This window comes from Spermophilus citellus (genome assembly GCF_964194105.1).
Source record: "Spermophilus citellus genome assembly, chromosome: 4".
Lineage (NCBI taxonomy): Eukaryota > Metazoa > Chordata > Mammalia > Rodentia > Sciuridae > Spermophilus > Spermophilus citellus.
Window position 1 is genome coordinate 164,917,807 of NC_138185.1, and position 20,659 is coordinate 164,938,465.

At 43.4% G+C, this 20,659-nt stretch overlaps 1 protein-coding gene across 9 annotated transcripts in view; it reads left to right on the forward strand.

The window, feature by feature from the left end:
* Nucleotides 1-7,107: 7,107 nt before the first annotated feature.
* Nucleotides 7,108-20,659, forward strand: part of SMOC1 (SPARC related modular calcium binding 1) — a 157,322-nt gene continuing 143,770 nt past the window's right edge. For 2 of the 9 annotated variants that reach the window (XM_081290047.1, XM_081290050.1), the window contains exon 1: nucleotides 7,116-7,652. In XM_081290047.1, coding sequence (XP_081146173.1) covers nucleotides 7,554-7,652 — 99 coding nt within the window. In that variant the 5' untranslated portion in view covers nucleotides 7,116-7,553. Of the gene's footprint in view, nucleotides 7,653-20,659 lie in introns of all 9 variants that reach the window. The other 7 variants (XM_081290051.1, XM_081290052.1, XM_081290045.1 and 4 more) reach the window with 7 other exon arrangements.

Genomic DNA, 20,659 nt, shown 5'->3' on the forward strand with positions numbered 1-20,659 from the left:
AGGAAGTTGCTAGAGAATTCCTAGTCTGAGGAGATATGAGGAAGGCAGGAAGTGTCTCCTTCAGGTCATATCCATAGCACTGCTTTCCCCAATCCTTGTAGCTAAAGGATTAGAACTAAAAAATAAATATTAAAAATTCTCTCTCTCTCTCTCTCTCTCTCTCTCTCTCTCTCTCTCTCTCTCTCTCCTCTCTCACTCTCTCTTTAAAAAAAAAGAATTAATGATTTAGACATATATGAATATACCACAGTGAATTTCACCATCATGTATACCCACAAGACACTAAACTAAAAAATATATAAGTATATAGTAGAAAGATCAGTTAGAGTAGAGGGAAGGGAACAGGGGTGGGAGGAAGGAATGGGAAGGAGAAAAAAGTAAAAAAAAATTCGAGTTTACTGAGGTAAAATTTATATATTATAAATAACTCTTTAAGTGTACAGTTGTCTTTTTTTATTCAAATACATGTAGCCATGTACCTTCCACCACAATAAAGATGTGGAGTATATACATAAAAAAGAATGATTTAGAAGTATGTTTTTTTTTTTTTTTTGGTACTGGGGATTGAACCCAGGGGTGCTTAACTACTGAGTGATATCTCCTTCTTTTTGAGACAGGCTCTTGCTAAGTTGCTTAGGGCCTCCCTAAATTGCTGAGGCTGGCCTTGAAATTTTGATCCGTATGCCACTGTGCCTGGCTAGAAAAATGTTTTTATAGATAAAAAGGAAACATAGTATTTTTATCTGAGTAGTTACTCAGGAAGAAGAATTCAATCACACAGTGTTCTAGGACAAGGGCTTAAAACCTTCTTATTTTGCCAAAAAGATATATGACAATATTCTTTTTAACTCTTTGGGATTTTTGTGCAAAATTTACTGGAAATCAATTGTAAATGGATGAAGACAAGTTTTATCTTTAAAACTAGGAAAATCTGAAATAAAATTTTGGACTGATAATACTTAAATTATTATTTTTTTAAATATTTCTAACAAAGTTCCTACTTCTATCCACTTACAGATGAGTCTGTTAGATGGTAAATGCTGGTAACTGTTCTTCATGGGCTACTCATGGTAAAAAGGCTAAGAGTAATCTAGTTAGTCACCAACGCAGTTCCATGTTCTCTCCCACTTCAGTGCCTCTGCTCCTGGTGTTTGCTAGGTCCAGAATGTTCCTCCCCTCACACTTGGTCCAGATTAAACCAGACAGCCTACAGATCTCAATTTAAATACCACTTCCTCAGGTAGCTTGTTACTGATCCTGCAGACTGGGTTAGGTCCCTTTTAAAATAAACTCCCCAAACACCCTGTACCCCTCTGTAGTAATGCGGACACTTGTCATCAGTGGGGGATTAATTATTGGCAATTAGTTGCCTAAAGCCCATTTTCCCACCAGACTGTAAGCTCCTTGAGGTCAGTTACCTTCTATCTCTGTTCACACTGTACACCCAGAGCCTAGTGAAGCACATAGTAGGGGTGCTATAATATTTGTTCAATTGCCTGGTTTGACTCTGTACCAATAGAGTAGGAACAAATGGTGATAATTGGCAGTGGAGTATTAAATCCCTGGCTGAATGAAGCCCTTGTATTGATGCTTTATCTGGAGCACTAAACTCTCTGGAACACCTCAAACTGGAGGTGGTTATGGGCCTGAAGACACGGAAAGTCTCCTTACCTAATGGGTTCCTGTGTAAACAATACAGGCCAATAAAGCAGGCAAAAGAAAGACAAAGCAGGCAATGAGGAAAACTGATACACATTCATGGAAATAGGAGTTAACCTTTAGTAATGCAAACAAAATAAATAATAAATCAACACAACAGCATGTGCAAATACAGCATGTGCTCTTGGCCATTAGGATGACAGGTTTAAGAGAATGTCAAAACCCTGGATGTGTGTGCAAAATTTAAAGACCACCCTTGGTGAGGTGAATCTCTGGGGTTAAACCTCAGTTCCACATCTGTGTAATGGGACCAATAATACAATCTCCTAAATTTGGCCCGAGGCTATGGTCACGTGGGGGAAGTGTTGACCAAACCATTTAGCCCTTTGTAGTATCAGGGGAGCTGGGTTCAAGTTCTGATTATGCTACTCATTTATGGCTACTCATTTATGGAGTTATTTAACCTTCCCAAATCTCATCCCCATGGTACAATGGGAGAAATAAAGTATCTACCTTACAGAGTAAATGCAAGGTGTGTGTTAGGTCTTCACATTGAAGGTCTGTGAAACCCTCAGAGTTGCTTCTATTATTATTATTGTTAATTTTGAAACCAGATCACAGGAAAGTAACTAGGTAAAAAGAGAGAGTCCTCTGTGCGTGGAAAGGGGAGGGAAGGAAATAGAAGAATGTAGACAATTACCAATAATATTTTCACGAAGGTGTGCATTATTTCCAGTGCCCATAATCAGTCCCTGGCCTCTTTAGGGGTTGATCCCTTGCTGCTATGGAGCTACATGGCTTGAACTTCATCCCGAATGTTTTCAGTTCCTCCTATTTGAATGTGCCTAAGAGAGAGAAAGAGTGAGTTAATTTTGTAGAATCAAGAATCTGGGTGTCCAGTCATAGGCCATTGTTTTTCGTCAGCTCAGGCTGCTATAATGTGGACTGGGTGGTTTATTAACAGCATTAATTTATTTCTCACAGCTCTGGAGCCTGGAAGGCCAAGACCAAGGTGCCAGCATGGTTGGGCAGACTGCTGATTTCTCTTTGTATCCTTACATAGTTGAGAGCAAAGAGAAGCATGCTCTTGTGACTTATAAAGAACACCAATCCCCTCCCCCACACACATAAGGGCTCCACCGTCATGACCTCAACTAACCCTAACCACCTCCCAAAGGCCCAACACCTAATTCTTAATTCTGTCACAAGGAGGGGTTAGGGGTAGGGTTTCAACATATGAATTTTGGGAGAACACAATCTACAATAATTTTTCTTTCTTTCTTTTTTTTTATTTTGACACAGAATTTTGCCAAATTGCCTAGAATGACCTTGAATTTGTGATTGTCCTGCCGCAGCCTCCCCAGTCCCTGGGATTAGAGGAGTGTGCCTCCACACTCAGCTTCATTCTTATTTCTGAATACTAGGGAGGCTGACCTGCAAACAAAGAGGAGTCACACTGTAGACCCAAAAGTTTGGCAGCTGAAGGTATCAAAGATGATGGCTTTTCCTACAGGCTGTGTCCCCGTGTTTTATCCTTCCTCAGCAACCTAAACCTTCTTTGCTAGACACATGTGGTCACCTCCAGTTAAGGGAACATTTTTAGCCTGGTGTGGTGTACGTGCCTGTAGTCCCAGCAGCTTGTGAGACTGACTCAGGAGGATCTTAAGGTCCAGGCCAGCCTGGGCAACTTAGTGAGACCCTGTCTCAAAAACAACAAAACCACCCCCCAACAAACAAACAAAAAACAAGGAGCTGGGTGGCATGTAACATAAATAAATAAATTTAAGAAATTACATTTTTAGGTCCTTTTGCTGGTAGATATAGTCCTACAGCTAAGTTCTAGCAAAAAATAAAATGCAATCTGACTTCTAAGAATTGTCCTTAAAAAGAGGGGCATGTTCATATTTTCTCGTTCACTGGAAAACAGGTGTGATTGCCTGTGGCTCAAGCAGCCATCTTGGACCACCTGGCATTAGGACAGGAATCTGAGTGAGAGGAAGCTGTCCTATACTTTAAATGGAGTTTGTGTATAAGAGAGAGAAGCTTCTAAATTGTTTGGCTTGCTAATCATTTTTGTTATGTAGATTTAAAATTGAAGGAGTGGACTGGGTGAGGTTAACAACAGTGGGTAAGCCTCCTTTGCATAATAATATCTTTTCCAGCTGAATACAAGGTTACAGGAAGGTAGTCATAATTTAGAAGGAGAATTTAGGATTCTTGGTGTCCCAAGCTCCAGAGCTCAGGCGTGTTTTTGACTAGAGTCCTGGACCTTAGACATAGCTCACCTCTCTCTGTTGGGAGCTGTTGTAACAAGTGAAGCAAACATAAATCAGGGTATATTTACACTGGAGAAGCACTTTGCTCCAGAGCCTCATTCAGGATCTTTCATTTTCATGAGACCTTCTTGCCCTTTAGGTCTGTGGTGGGTCCTTACTGAGTTCCCACACACTGTGCAGGCCTCACTCTTAGTTATGGTCTCCTGGTATCTGTCTGTTCTCTGTTAGATGGAAGCCTCTCAAAAGGCAGGATGTACATCCAAAGACTCCTCAAAACAATGAGCATCGTGCCAGGCACAGAAGATGCACCAAAGTGCTTGTTAAAATTAGCAGAAAGTTGCTATTCCGAATGAGACAAAGCAAGATTCCTGAACTACACAGAAAACCAGATGTATTTGAAACTGCTGTTCCTCACTAGGACTAATTATTTGAGGCCCTCAGACCTTAGTATATGAGATAAAGTATTGTTTTTCTTCTACTGAATATCCCCTTGCAAATAAAAGTCCCACAGGACAAGGAGTCCGGCTGAAACTGGACAGACCAGTTGCCAGGAGAGCTAGATTTTATTTTTGGATTTATATCATAAACCTGACCTCCAGGGGAAGAAGGAACTTGTCAATTTCACTTTTTTGCTTGGATCAGAAGATTGAACCTGGCAGAGAGACACAGTTTGGGACTAGGAGTTCTCTGGAATTTCTAACCTTCTCTGGGCTTGGGAGGAGTCTGGAGAAAGAAAATGCAACACTTGAATGGTGTCCATGCTTACGACAGGCCCTGCATGCCAACTAGGGGGAGAGAAAATACTTGCTAAGCAAAGTAACTGGAAAGTGGCTGCTCATATTTTAAACTAAACTACATGGTTGAAATCCAGAGTAATGTAGAGTTTTGGACCAATGACCACTTGGAAATAAGTTTTCTGGCTGGAAAGTAGCATTCGGTGTTAGGGATGGAAAGGACTATTGCAATGCTTTTTCCCTGGGCACTTTGCATTGCCAGATACCGGGGGTGGGGGGGGCATCTCAAGCATATTTACTTACTCCAACAGATTTCTCAATAATTCCCAAAACAGAAAGAAGTTGACAAACTTGACGGGTGCTTGTGGCCAGGTAGGGTTAGGAAAACCCTGCCAGGCTGCTGAGCCGCATGGTAACATGCCCGTCCTGTCGGGTCCCTGGTGGATGAACGCTCAGGGCACACGGAAACTGTGGCAAGTGCTGCATGAAGCACAGTCTGGACAAGTGTCACAAGTCTAGCTGGGCAAATTCCCAGGATGCCAGATCACAAGGGCTGTTTCCAGGAAGGCATGACCCTGGCTGTTTATACCCTCTTCCCCTGAAACTCAAGGAAGCTCACAAATCTATTGACCTGTAGGCTACTGAAGAAATTTCCAAAGATCCCCTGGGCAATGTCTAACTTTATGGCATTGGAGACTGGAGGTTATAGTCCTCATGGGACAAAGGCAGAATTAGACTCCAAAAAAACCTGGCCTTGAAACTCTGTCATTTTCCAGCCAAAGGAGACCAGGCAAGTCAAGCTCATGGAGTGTCTATTGTCTACCTGTAAAGTGGGAAGGTCTAGCCTATCTATTTCACAAAATCTGAGAATAAATGAGATGAGGCGTTTCTTCTATTCTCTTCAACTGCCAGAGGGTAATGTTTCTAATTTAACCCCAGAAGAGTTTTTAGAGACTCCATCTACTTTAATTCTGGCAACAATTCTTGGGTGTGGATATTATTTTTTATCCCCATTTTACAGAGGGGAAAACTGGACCTCAGACAAGTCAAGTCTTCTTCAAGGTTATACCACTAGGTGGCAGACCCAGGATTTAATCCAGGCTGTCCAGCTCCCAAGAGCCTGTGGGAACACTGCACTAATTCCCAGTAGGAGAAGGTGACAGTTGTTTTAGAGGTGTGCTTCATTTGTTTGGACAACCACAAATACTTTGTTCTTGTTTCAACAGTCTGGGCTTTTTTGTCTGAGGACAATGGAGAGAGGCAAAGGCTTCTAAAGTGGGAGTAGCGTGGTCAGGTTTGCTGCACAGGCCAGCATAGGGTGTGGACAAAGCAGGAGTTGATAGGTTTGTTCATATAATCCAGGAGAGAAGCCCTAAGGGAGCAGAGCTAATCTTTTCAGGACATCAGGACAACTAGGCCAGCCAGAGATTGGGGGGGGGGGGAGGGGAGGAGGAGGAGAAGGAGGAGGGGGGGGGGGGAGAAAGGGTTTTACAATCTGCTTGGAGAAAAGAATCCTTCCCCATGCAGCCAGTGTCCCATATGGGGGGAAATAAAGTACTGAAGGTTATATGTTCCAGATACGATAATCATGGTTTTCTTGGGGTGAGTGCAGCAGACCACCTTGTGCTGTTGAGGAGCTGGTGTGATACAGCTCTGTGGGACCCTGGCCCTGGGCAGAGTCCTTGAACATCTGGCAGGACCCTTTGCTGAGCTGTCCTCTCCAAGCGGGCACCCGGGAGATCTCTCTCCTTCCTCTGATCCATCTGTGGGATCTCTGCATCCTCAGACTGCCTTTTCCTCTCCATCAAATGGGCCCAGGCCCCTTTGACCACTTTTTTCCAGGACTGTGAGGCCACAGAAAAGCTGTCCCATGGCCTTCCAGTTCAAAGCGGGTAGCCAGGACACCTACGTTCCAATCCAGGGTCACTGGAACCACAGGATTACAGGTGCTCAGGACCATACGTACAGGAGCTCTCCCTAACAGGTGCTACCTCACCTTGTCCCCTCGAGACTTCTCCCCAGCAGCTGCTGTGGAACTCAGGTGTCACCCCCAGAGAACTCTGAAAGAAATGAGTGCTCCCACGCCTCACTCCAGTGCAGGTCACAGTCCTCCCTTGAGTGTCACCTGGTGATTTCTCTGTGCCCTGGGTGTTGTTTCATCGGAGGAACAGATTTCTCAGCGCCTTTGTGCGATAGCATTGTCATCTGAAAAATGGGACTAAGAGTATTTTTCCTAATTCCTTCTTCTGGCTGTTGTGAGAATTCAAGCACTTGAGCTAAGAACTCTACAATGCTTAAGGCTTCACTATTAGCCAGGTGAGTATTCTTGGTGGTTTTAAGGCTGCTGAAGCTCTCTTAGGTTTCGGCAGGCGGAGGAGCCAAGAGAAAGTTACTCTTTATCCCAGTCTCTCCTGGAGTCCACTCGGGCGGAGCATAGGAGTATCGCTCCTTAGTGGGGGGGTTGACCACGAGCCGCCCCTCTTGCCCCTCTCCCATTGGCTTTCACCTGCCAGAGGGTCGGTCGCTACAGGCTTCTCGGCGCGTCAGTCAGGCCCGCCGGGCCCCGCCCCGCTCCTCCCCAGGGTTTATAACGGGAATTCCCATGGCCCGGGCTCAGGCATCCAACCTGCTGCAGCCGTGGCCGGGCCGAGCGCCGCGTGAGCCGCGCGTCGAGCACACTCTCGCGCTCCAGCTCCCCGCCTTCGCTGTTCATGACCGACAGTGTCCTCTGGCTGCAGCCTCCGCCAGACCCCGCCGCAGGCCCGCTGCCTGTTCGCCGCCGCCGCCGCCGCGAGGGCGCCAAGCGTAGGAAGGCAGGCGCGGTGTGTGCCCCGCCCAGCCCACGACCCCTGCCCGCTACCAGCTGCCCGGCCCAGCTGGCACCATGCTGCCCGCGCGCTGCGTCCGCCTGCTTACGCCCCATTTGCTGCTAGTGTTGGTGCAGCTGTCCCCAGCTCGCGGTCACCGCACCACGGGCCCCAGGGTAAGTGCGCCCCGAGCCGCGAGCCCACCTGCGGAGGGAGAGGAGGTCGTTTTGCCGCTCATCCCTGGGGCAGAAGGAAGGGGAAGGGAGGGAGGTGTCAGACCTTGTCCCCCCCCCGCTCCCCGCTCCCCGTCTACTATCCAGTCCCGGGGCGGGCTTCTTGGCGAAGTTGCAAGAATACAATTTCCTCCCGTTCCTCCACCCATTTCTGGCAACACAGACCCCCCCCCCCCCAAACACACACACCCTGCGAACTGTCACTGGTGGGTTTTCTTTCCTAGTCTCTTCTATGGCATTTTGCACCAGAACCCTTACAGGCGCCTCCTGTGTCCGAGGGAAGCTCGCTCACGGCTTGAGTAGGGATTCCCTGTGGTCTCACACTGCGCCAGTCCAGGCGCGCTGGCGTTCTTGGCAGGCGGCGGGGGGCAGCTCTGCCTGGAGAGTTTTAGGTTACCCGCTAGCCACACAAGGACCTTGTGTTGTTGTTGTTTTAAAAAGCGATCGCTGCTCGTAAAACCCACAGCAGATAATTTTAATGCTCTCTCCTGCCGGCACTGCCCTGGAGGAGGGGCAGGGGTGGGGGGCTGTGGAGAGATTGCGAAGAGCTGCGCCGTGTTCAAGGGTCTCTTCCCCTGGTTTCAGCGCCCAGAGGTTGAGTTACTTGTTGAACCTTGGTCCGATTGGAGTTTCTGAACGACACGAAACGTGCCAATTCTGTGCACAGGACAGGCTGTCCAGGGCATTGTAAAATCTCCTGGAACCGACAGCATTGTGTTCATTTCTGGTCTAGATTATTGCTCTCCCTACCCCCTCCAATTGGTCTAATAAAGAATTTCACTGCCGTAAGAAATGTACTATTAAACCACCTAGTGGTTCGTTTGGCCAAACAATCCAGGCAATCTCTGGCCAAGTATCGGTTTTGGTCAAGGCAGTTGCCTTTTGGGATAGCCGCTTACCTCCCAGTGCAGCTGGGAGTCCCAACCGTGAAGGTAGCTCAGGATCTTTGTGAAAACAAGATTGGCTCCTTAGCCAACTTATGCCTTTCCTGGATAGTCTTCAGCCCTGTTTCCCGGATGACTAGTCCCATTACCACCTGTTCACATTGCAGCTTCTTTATTCATAGCTTTTTCTATATGAGAATCATCTTTATAGCTGTCGTGTGTGGAGGGAAAGCTTTGCAAAGCCGGACAAGCCTTAATGACTGCCCATATGCTGGCCTATTACATCTGAGCCCAGCTATCACTGTGAGATCAGATTTGCAGCCACTTAGGAAAGAAAAGTGTTTGTCCCCGTGTTGGGCTGGCCCTTGCTTTTATGACCAGATGTGCAACAGCAGCAGTTAAAGTGCGGCAGATTAGATCCAGGGCGTGTCATAAATCCTCGACAGCAGGCATTCCCAAAGCTGGGGCAAGTCAGGGCTCTGGGAGTGACTTTTATGGATGCAGATGAGGATGCCTTTTAAATGAAGCTGCTTGGTTTGATATTAGGACTTGAAGCTCTTTAAACTCTGAGGTCAGGCGATCCACAGCGTTCCTTCCAATAATTAGGAACAGTCAAGACAGAGATGCAGACCAGAGCACCCCGACTGAAATCTGGATGCCCGCCCACAGGAGGGTCGAAAGGAGAGAGGCCCTCAGACAAATGGTGGGGGGCTCATTTGCTGCTGGGCATGTCTAACGTCTCAAGCCATATGGCTCTCCTTCCCTGCCTCCTGAAATTGGAGGAAGCAACATTTAGGGGAAAGCTAGGGAGTTTGGGGGAAAGCAGAGATTTTGGTTAAGGTTTCCCTCCAACTTCTTTAGCTTATTAATTTGCTAGAAGTGATGGAACACAGTAGGAACAGCTCTTTTCCTTGTTCTCTTTTCCCATTCTTTCTCTTAAACACACACGCCCATGTGCACAGAGGAACATGTACACTTAATGGTTAGAAAGTTCCAAGAGAAAACTGGCATCTTTACTATATGGTTATCTTGTTGCACTATAGGCAATAATAGGTACTACGATCTATGAGTTTTATGAACTTTTGGGCTGGGCACTTCACATGATTTCTGATCCTGAGAACAAATGAGAAGGTGAGTGTTTTTCATGCCATTTTGCAGAAGAGGAAGCTAGACTCATGGAGACTAACCTGTGCTTGAACTACTCATGGTGCATAAATGTGCCGCTGGGAGCCAAAGCCCAGTTCATATGGATTTAAAGGTTGTATGCTTTCCACACCATCCAGAAGCTGCAGGGAGTTTTCATCCAACCAGGGATGCCATTCCTGTTAAAGGGACAGAGGGCTCAGTGAGAAAATTCTGAACCCAGAGGCATCAGGAAATTCTGCAGAGAAAGTGTTAACAATGTTTTTAAGTGTCTGTAGTGATAAAGGCTTATGTTTGAACTTCAACCTATTCCAGAAGACTCCGGCTTCTTGGTGGCCCCACAAGTGTGGCTCTGGTTGAGATAGTTGGCGTCATAGGAAGAGCAGAAACATCTGGCTTGTTGCAGAATTCCCTTTGGGCACCCCTAGGTCTCTTCTGTTAATCTTTTGAGTGACAGAGGCTTAAGGATTGGCATCTTTTCCAGCTGGCTTTCTAGGAAACTGAGAACATGCCCTTTCAGTTTAACTTTATCTGGCTCACTAATTGAGCTCCCCTGAGGCCTAGACCCCAATCCTTGCCCCCTTATTTGCTTCCTGCCTTCCTTCATAAAATTCTGACATTTGTTTGACTCTGGAAACCAGCAGCTATCAAGTATCAGATTGGAGGTTATTATGTAGGAAACACCCGATTTTTGGGTCTCTCAGCTCTGAGCAACCGCCTGCCTACCTGGGATGCTGGTCAGGATTCTTTTAATTACGCTGTAGGCAGTTATTTCTTTAATCCTGCACAATTTACTGAAAATGTTTTGGGGAGGGGAGAGGCTCCCCCAGGCTGATGGAAGTCTGTTTGATGGGCAGACCGAGTCAACTGCTTTGTTTAATCCTCTGTCTGCCCTTAAAGACAGGGAGCCAGGTGAGGGCAAGGACTGAGACCATCTTGTCCGTGCTTATATTCCCAGAGTTTAGCACAGGACCAGGCGCATGTTGTTGGTGTTTGTGGGTGGGACAAACAAATAAATGTAGACAATGCACATTTAACAGTGATCCACAGGTTCCCTGTTTTTGGTGTTTTAGCATGACCAGAGGCAGGAAATAGATTTTGGGAATTTGAGAAACAGGAGAAAACCAGAAAGTCAAGATGTCTGAATCTTAATTGTTTTAGGCATATTCTTTATTCTCTTTTCCTCTTGATTACTTGATTCATCCTTCAAACCCAGCTCCAACATCACTACCTAAGAATTTTTCTGCAGCTCCTAACTTTTGGTTAGAATCAATCACTGTCAGCTTTGAACAGCTTCTGTGCCTGGACTTCTACTAATCTTTCTGTAATGAACATCTTAATATCAGGCTAGGATCACTGTAGAGTCCAATTCATTTCTATAAATATTGACAGAATGTGAGGAGCATACTGATGAATAAGATCTCTACTCTGCCTTCAAGGGGCTTGCAAGTTGTCTCATTTAACAAGACAGGATCATGCATGAAGTACCAAAGGGGGGACTCAGTGTGGAGTAGATGTATTTGCCAAAAGTGAAGCAGCTTCTAGACTTTTCTTTTCCATTGGACTAGTCTGAACCAATGTCCGGACCAGGGTGGGTCCTTGTTCTGGTTAGATGCTCTTCCTATTATCTGTGCTCATCAAGAACTATTCTTTTGCTGGTGCAGGGGTGCATGCCTGTAATCCCAGCAACTGGGGAGGCTGAGACAGGAGGATTACAAGTTTGAGGCCAGCTTGGCAACAAAGCGAGATCCTCAGCAACTTAGCAAGAACTTGTCTCAGAATACAAAAAAATAAAAAGGGCTGGTAAATAAAAAGGTCAGTAGTAAAGGTAAAGCACCTCTGGGTTCAGTCCCTGATACCAAACAAAAACAGAAACAAAAACCCCAAAACAACCAATAAAACAAAACCAAAAAAAAAAAAAAAAAAAAACTTTTCCATGTGGAGGGATTTAGCTGAGATGCTGCTCAGGTGTTAGGCTGAGAACATGACTTAAACATTTTTGTAAAGCTGACATGAAATTTCAAGAAACAGAATCAAAGAGGCACCAGGATGGTGGCACATTCCTTTAATTCCAGGGGCTTGAGGCTGAGGCAGAAGGATTACAAGTTCAAAGCCAGCCTCAGCAACTTAGCAAGGTACTAGGCAAATTAGCAAGACCTGCCTCTACATAAAATTCAAAAAAGGGCTGTAGATGTGTCTCAATGGTTAAGCACCCCTGGGTTCAATCTCCAGTACAAAAAAACAGAAACAAAAACAAAACAAAAACAAAAAAACCCCAAACCCTAATAACAATAACAACAAAAAAAACAAAGCCAAAAAACAATCAAAGAAGCAATGAAGAGGAAACAGTCACCTAAGAATCTCTAGGAAATACAATCAAAATGGAAACCTTTTCCCCCATAATTTTTTATTGGTGCATTAGAGTTGTACATAATGGTGGGATTCCTTGTTAAGTATTTGTATTTGCACAAAATATTTTGGCTGGTATCATTCCAAGTATTTTCCCTTTCTTCTTCCCTCCCTCTGGTCCCTTTCCTCTAGTACTGATATCCCTTTGATTTTCATGAGACACTCCCCCTGCCCTAACTTTCTGGAAAAGTTTTCAGTATATCAGCTTATCATCTCATGAAGTTGAATATTCACATTCCTCATGGCCCAGCAATTGCACTCCTAGGTATCTACGCCCAAGAAACTGTCCTGCAGCCTGGAAAGAGCCCAGATGCCCATCCGTGGGAGGGCGGATAAATAACTGATGAATTTACACAGTGGAAAGTTACACTCAGCCCAAGTGAACAACAGGGACATGTAAAATTGGAAACAAATGCAATAGCAAATAAAAGAAATGTACCAAAGATGCAGCATGCACCTTCCGTAAACTTGCATAAATAACAGCAATTAGAGAAAAACTCTTCAGGAATAGCTATATAGCTACAATAAAATGATATGAAAGGAAAATCAAAGTAATGATAGACTCTGACTCAGGGGAAAATTAGGGTGAGGCCGGGGGGTTAGATTGCTGGGGAAACCATATAGTGGTGTGAGTTAGGGTTGATACCTGACCTTTAGAGGGGAGAAAGAGGATGTGTTTGAAGATATTGTCCATTATTCAAGTTCTAATGGTTTATTAAGTACAAAAATGGGCCCTGCATAAATCAATGTTGAGTGTGTCATGAACCAAGGATTACGATTAATTCAATTCTCTGAACCTGAATTCAAATAAACAAATATTCCCAGAGTCAAGGACTCCTTCCTTGCCTCCTTCTGCTCCCCCTTCTCCCTTTCCAGATGTGCATGTGGCCCCATCTAAAATAGCTCATTGGGGAGTGATTGTGTTTTGGGCCAGGGAGACGCTGAGCAGGCTCAGGCCTTGGCATAAATAGACATCAGCTGGTTTGCTGAACTGCCAGTGGGTAGTCTTCTTCCTCCCTTGCTCGGGGGTCAACCCTGAGTGTCTGAACCCCTAAATGGCTGGGGGCCAGGGAGGCCTGTTTCTCTTTCCAATGCCCATCTTCATTCCCATCTCCTCGATTCTCCTCTCTTTGTAGGAACTGGGGGTGGGGTGCATGGCCCTGCTTAGCAGGTACAGGGTACCCTTTCTCCCCAGACCACATAGAGATTTATTGTTTAGGCAGCCAAGTTCTGGCATTGCTGCTAGTGGTGGGGGATGTCAGTGCAGAGGGCCCCCCCATCCCCCTTCTGTGTTTGTCACCGTGGAGCTGTTGGGAGAGGACAAGGGTTGAGTTGCTGATGAGAAATTGATCGGAGCAGCCGGTGAGGCCTGCCAAACAGGGTTAGCATTGTACACAGTACGTGCACTGCGTGGCCATGAGTCACCGAGGGAATAAGAGAATTGGATCTCCATGAACACTTCCAGCCGTTTCCATGAAGGCCCAAAGCAACACAGGTCATTCTAGCAACTAATTGGGTTTTCCTTTGCATTTGACATCATTCTGAAATCAATTGCTAGATCACAACATAACCTTACCTTTGGCCACCACCTAGGCTTGTTAGGTGTGAAGTTCTGCACTTCACAGGATGTTACTTTGTTGATTGCAGCCTTCCTTTTCTGAGTCAGGCTGGGGGCAGCCTCTACAAAACAGAGAAGGGGAGGCAGCTTGGTGTCTGTGGAGTCTGTCCTGCCACTAGGAGGATGAGATCTGAGTGAGGTGCTGTGGGGTAATGTGTCAGAGGTAATGTGTCACGTGCATTGAAACCTGACAAAGTACCCTAACCTCTGATCAGCTTGACCCCTCCTCCTTGAAACCCACGTTATACTACAGAGTACATCAGATGCTATAAGGGCTGATTTTTTTTTTTTTTTTTGATACTGTGGATTGAAGGGAGGGGCGCTTAACCACTGAGCCCCATCCCCTGCCTTCTCTAAGGGCTGGTTTTTAAAAGTACCGACAGTGGAAAAAACTGGACTTACTTCCCAGAGTGGTTTATGTTTGGGACCAGCTGCACATCTCCAGGACAGTGCTGGGCATTTTAAATAATTTTTGTGGGTGTTTACTGTGCATTTTCTTGAAAAGTTCTGCAAAGCCCTGGAGAGAGGGCTTTATTACAAAAGGCTGTAATAAGTAAGGGGATGAGGTGGGGAGAATTATGAAAGGACATACATTATTCATTCTTTCAGGAACACGGTGCCCTTGACCAGCTCAAAACAAGACACTAGCGCTGTCCGATGGAACTTTTCACAAGGATAGAAAATTGGATCAGAACTATTCAGAATTAGCCACATGTGGCTATTAAACACTTGAAACATGGTAAATATAACTGAGGAACTGAATTATTTTTTTTAAACATTTATTTATTTATTTTTAGTTACAGGTGGACACAGTGTTTTTATTTTACTTTATGTGGTGCTGAGGATCAAACCAAGTGCTTCTCGCATGCTAGGTGAATGCTCTACCGATGAGCCACAACCCCAGCCCATGAATTCTTAATTAATTTAAATTTAATGTTATTGCCACATGTGGCTAGTGACTACCGTATGTACTGTGTGCCCAGCTTTACTTCTGATGGACACCTTCACGTGCCCTGAACTTCATCTGCCCTGAATCACTTCCATCCTGATCTCTACCCCACACACCATTCCCATTTCTGCCTGTCAAAATCCTGCCCATCATTTAAAAAGATTCAAATGCTGCCTGCACTCCTTTCAGACAGGCCGCCTCCTGTGCTTGGCCTCCTCCCATGACAGTATGTGTCCCCATCTGCCCTGGGTTCCCGCTGACCAGGGTAGCTGAAGCACAGAGGTGATTGCAGATAGACTCAAATTCAGTCTGATCCCTCCCATTCTGAGCCCACTGATTCTGGGCTAGTGGTTTAACTCTTGGGACCTCAGTTTTCCAATCTGTCCAATGGAGAGCACAGCATCTACTTCCCAAGGTGTTGGAGAGGATGGCTAATGAGCGTTGTGTTAGCTTCCTATTGCTAGAGTGAAAAATTACCACAAAATGAGTGGCTTAAACAACACACATTTCCGGAAGTCAGATGTGGGTCTCAGTGGGCTAAAAACCAAGAAGGCTGACCTCCTTTTCTGAGGCTCTAGGGGAAAATCCATTCTCTTACCTTTTTCAGCTTCTAGAAGCTGCCTGTAATCCTTGGTTCATAGCCTCTACCATCTTCAAGCTGGTGATGGCTGGTTGGGATTGTCTCCTGCTGCCATCCATCTCTCCTGCCCCACATGCCTTCCTCATTTAAAAACCCTTGTAATTATACTGGTCCCACTTGGATAATGCAAACTAATCTCCCTAGGTTAAGGTTAGCTGATTAGCAACCTTCATTCCTCCTGGCCATGTAACATGCATTTTTTAGGATTAAAACACAGACATTTTTTTGGGATCATCATTCTGCCTCCTACATTCATTCAAGATCTAGTAAAGAAACAGGCTCATAGAATGTATAGATACACAGGGGCCCTCATTATGACCTGCATCTGCTATTTCTTTCTTTTAGAGTGGGAGTCTCTTATGGTGAAGTGGCTTAATTTTCTTTATAGACTTCATCCTGCCCAAGAGCAGGTGCTTGGTAAATGTTTATTGAATAATGGAATTTTCAATAAATGTAGATGTTTTCTTTCCTTATAAAGATATATTGGACAGTAAAAAGAAGTAAAATTCAAACCAGAATATATGGTCCCCTTTGTGCAAAAAGAAAAAAATGTTGGCTTAGGTATAGAAATGGGTGGATTCTATGTCATGCTATTAGTGGTTATCATGGGGAAATTCAACTCTTATGAGATGCATTTTTAAAATATATATATATATATATATATATATATATATATATATATATATATATATATATATATATATTTGTAGACGGACACAATACCTTTATTTTATTTTATTTTTATGTGGTGCCAGGGATTGAACCCAGTGCCTCACGTGTGCTAGGTAAGCGTTCTACCACTGAGCCACAGCCCCGGCCCCATGAGATGCATTTTAAGCAATTATTAAACCAATTTTGTTCACAATGAACATCTTTGAATCTTAGAGGAAAATAATGAAGATTAGAATATTCATGATTAAGAACACGTCTCAAACCTGTCTTAATACAGCCTGATTCCCGAATAAACCCAGGATTCAGTCTACATTTGACACAGTTGGCCTTTGCTTATGTTGGGCTAACTTTAAGGGCTATTTTTATTTTAGTGCTACTTAGGGCTGACTTTTAGTAACTATTAGTGCCAGGCCTCCTGCTCATTTTTAGCAGGCTTTGAACTCAGTCTGCTTTAAAGGAGAGTTTTCAATGAATCTCAGCAGGATATAACTGTAAAAAATGAATTTATTGCTTCTGGTGGGAATATAAATTAGTACGATCACTTTGTAGAATTACAGTTGAAATTGCACACACTCTTGACCTTGTAATTCTGCTCTGTTATATGCCCTTAAGAAATGCACTTGAATGTGTATGAGGAGACATGTTCAAGGGCGTTCATAGCAATATTCCTTGGTGTTGTAAAACACTGGAAACTAGCTAAATGCTAAATGCCCGTCAACAGAATAGAAAATAAATTGTGGTATGTTTAAATAATAGACTACTACATAACACTGAAAATGACTAATATAAAGCTACATTCATTATCATGGATCAATTTCATTGTTAAAAGAGAGATAAAAGCAAAGTGCACTAGTATAGACATCATACTACTATGTACATAGAGTTTGAAAGTATGTGGAAACTATACATTATTTGGGGGTGCAAACAGCTGAAAAAATGTATGAGAAAATTAAAGGCAATGATGAATATGAAGCTGCCATTCATGTTTATGTAGGGTGTGAGGGCGAGGTGGGAAAGGAGTATGTTGAAGGGACACACAGAAGGCTTGCACTGAAATGGTAATGCATTTATTTATTTAATTTTTGCACTGGGGATTGCATCCAGGGGCATTTAACCACAGAGCTACATCCCTAGCCCTTTTAATTTTTTATTTTGAGATAGGATCTCACTAATTGCTCAGGCTGGCTTTGAACTTGCTATCCTCCTGCCTCAGCCTCACAAACTGCTGGGATTGCAGGTGTGAACCACCATGCCTTGCAATTCATTATTTTCTCAAAGTTATGAGCCATTAGTTTAGCATTTTCAGAGTTGGTAAATACAAATTGAAGATGCCCAGCTAAATTTGAACTATACATGAACAACAAATAATGTTTAATTTAAGTATGACCCCAAAACAAATTTTTTGTCATTTATCTGAAATTCAAATTTAATTGGATATCCTCTAGTATAACCGACAAGCCTACATTAGTTTCGTTTCTTTTGTGAATTATTTACCCAGAGTTTTTGCTAATTTAAAAAAATAGGGGTATAGTTTTTTTATTAAATATTGAAGATATTAATCTGTTTTTCTGTCATTTCTCAAAGATTCCTTTCTTATGTCATATAAAAAGATAATAGTTTAATCTATTAAAATTCTACATCCTTGCCATGCATGGTGGCACATGCCTATCATTCCAGCAACTTCAGAGGCTGAGGTAGGACGATTGCAAGTTCAAGGCTTGCCCCAGCAACTTAGCAAGGCCCTAAGCAACTTAGGAAGAACCTGTCTCAAATTTTAAAAAAATTAAAAGGTCTGGGGATGTGATTCAGTGATAAAGCTCCCTTGGGTTCAATCCCTAGTACCAAAAATAAAACCATTTTTTTTATATCCTTATGTAGCTTATCTGCATTGTGGTTTTTATCTTTCACGTCAGGCAAAGAAAGGCCTTCCTCTATTAAGGTTATAGAAATTAGGATGAATAAATTTTGAAAGGCTCGGGTTGTATAAGCAACAAATACAAATATATTATACATTGGTCATCTGTTAATGTTAATGTTAATGTTAATGTGAATTTCTATGGAACTTTCTGTGAACTAAACTTTTTAATTCAACTTGTAGACAGAATATGTATCCTATGTTTTAGAAATTCCCAATAACGTTTGAAAAGAGGATGTGTCAAGTGGACATGTTCTATGAAGTCAAATGGGGAAATTTATATAAAAAGTGTTACTTGGTAAACAGACTATCCTGGAAAAGACATTAGGACTTTGGCAAAGAATTTAGACTTTTTTTCACCTTTGGGTCCTTTCCATTCACTAAAGAAAACCTTATTTAAAAAAATATTTTTAGCGTTAGATGGACACAACATCTTTATTTTATTTATTTATTTTATGTGGTGCTGAGAATCGAACCCAGTGCCTCACGTGTGCTAGGCAAGTGCTCTACCAGAGCCACAATCCCAGCACACACCCCCCCTTTTTATTACCAAATCTTCCAAAGACACACACACACATAAAAGTGAGGAACTAGAATGTGTACCTCATGAAGCTTACCTGCTCCAACAACGAACCTCACATGACCAGTTCCTTCCATCTTTATCATTTCCCTAGCTCAGATTATTTTGAAGCAAAACTGACACTGTAGCTCATCATCTGCAAATATTTTCCTATATAGACAGTCCTGGATTTATGTTGGTTTGACTTACAATTTTTGAAAGGTGTAAAAATGATACATATACAGTAGAAATCATACTTTGAATTTTGAATTCTGATCTTTTCTTGGACTAGAATATGCAGTATGATTCTATGCTGTGATGACTCAGACCCACAGCTCTGAGTCAGCCACTTGATCACCAGGGTAAATAACCAACACCATAGTGTACTGTGTTGCTAAGCCATGATGTTTGGTAGATTAGGTGTAGCAAATGCTTTTTTTTTTTTTTTTTTTTTTTGGTGGTGCTGGGGAGTGAACCCAGGGCCTTGTGCATGTGAGGCAAGCGCTTTACCAACTGAGCTATATCCCCAGCCCGCAAATGCATTTTTGACTCAGGATATTTTCAATTTGCAATTAATATATCAGTATGTATTGTGATTCTAGGTTGAGGAGCAACTGCCTGTCTTTAAAAGATCAGGAGCTGGTGGCACACATCTGTAATATCAGTTGCTCAGGAGGCTGAGGCAGGAGGATTGCAAGTTCAAGGCTAGCCACAGCAACTTAGAGAGGCCCTAGCCAACTTAGTGAGACCCTACCTTAAAATATTTATTTATTTATTTTTTAAAGAGAGAGAGAGAGAATTTTTTAATATTTATTTTTTAGTTTTCGGCGGATACAACATCTTTGTTTGTATGTGGTGCTGAGGATCGAACCCGGGCCGCACGCATGCCAGGCGAGCACGCTACCGCTTGAGCCACATCCCCAGCCCCCTACCTTAAAATAAAACATAAAAAAGGCTTTGGATGTGGCTCTGTGGGTATGTACCTCTGGATTCAATCTCTAGTACAAAAAAAAAAAAAAAAAAAAAAAGATTAGGGTCCATTAAAAACACTACCCACAAAACCATATTGCAACCAAAGAAAATTAGCAATAGTTCCTTGCATTCCTGTTGTATTTTGCAACCTGTTCTTCTCTCCTTTATAGTACTTGATAGTACTTGTAAAATGGTGGTTTGATTAGATATAGGTTTGATATGTATTATTCTTCTTGCCAGTGTATTTTGTGGAAGTTGGTCTGCATTTCCAGCAGGAGGCACAGAACCTTTGTGATGTGAGCCCTCCTCCATCATTGTTGGACTCATTACTTTACTGATTTTCAAACAATTGCTGTAACAGTTTGTCCTGAAAAGGGCTTATAACTTTTGTGTGTCATTGCCAACCTCTTCCTTGTTTCTGAGGTTGCTGTGGAGGGGGACAGAAGGGGGTTTGGTGCCATTACTCCCTTCTCAGTTGACTCTGGATGGGGAGGCTGCATGTGACTGCCATTTGAGAGGGACACTGCCCCGAGTTCTTGGTGGGTGGACTTGGGAGGGGAGCCAGCTCCGTTTCTGGTGGAAGTGGTAAGAGGTTTTACTTGTCTGGTGCCCATTGGGAGGCCTTGAAGGTGTACTAGATCAGCTTTGTGTGATCTTTGGTGTCTTTATATCAGTTGAAAATTAATTAATTAATGTATTGGGGATTGAACCCAGGGGTGCTTAACCACTGAATCATACCCCTATCCCTTTTTGTATTTTATTTAGAGACAAAGTCTCGCTAAATTGCTTAGGGCCTTGCTAAGTTGCTGAGGCTGGCTCTGAACTTGTGATCCTCCTGCCTCAGCTGTCCAAGCAGCTGGGATTACAGCCACCACACCTGGCTGGGAGTTTATATAACAGGAAACAACGTGTTTTGAACAAATGGGACTTGTTGGCTCAAGTAACAGGAGGTACAGATGTGAGGCAGGTGTTATGGGCTGAATCGTGTCCTCCTTATATGCATGTATCAAACCCTCAACCCCCACTACCAGAAAGCAGCTGTGTTTAGAGGTAGGGCCTTTTAAAATTCTTTTCTTTTTTATTTTAAGTTTGTATTAGTTTAATATTAACATAGTGTATACATGTACCAAAACATCTCATTTCCCCATTAATTTAGTGATCAATCTTTGTTTTTATGTATCAGTTATTA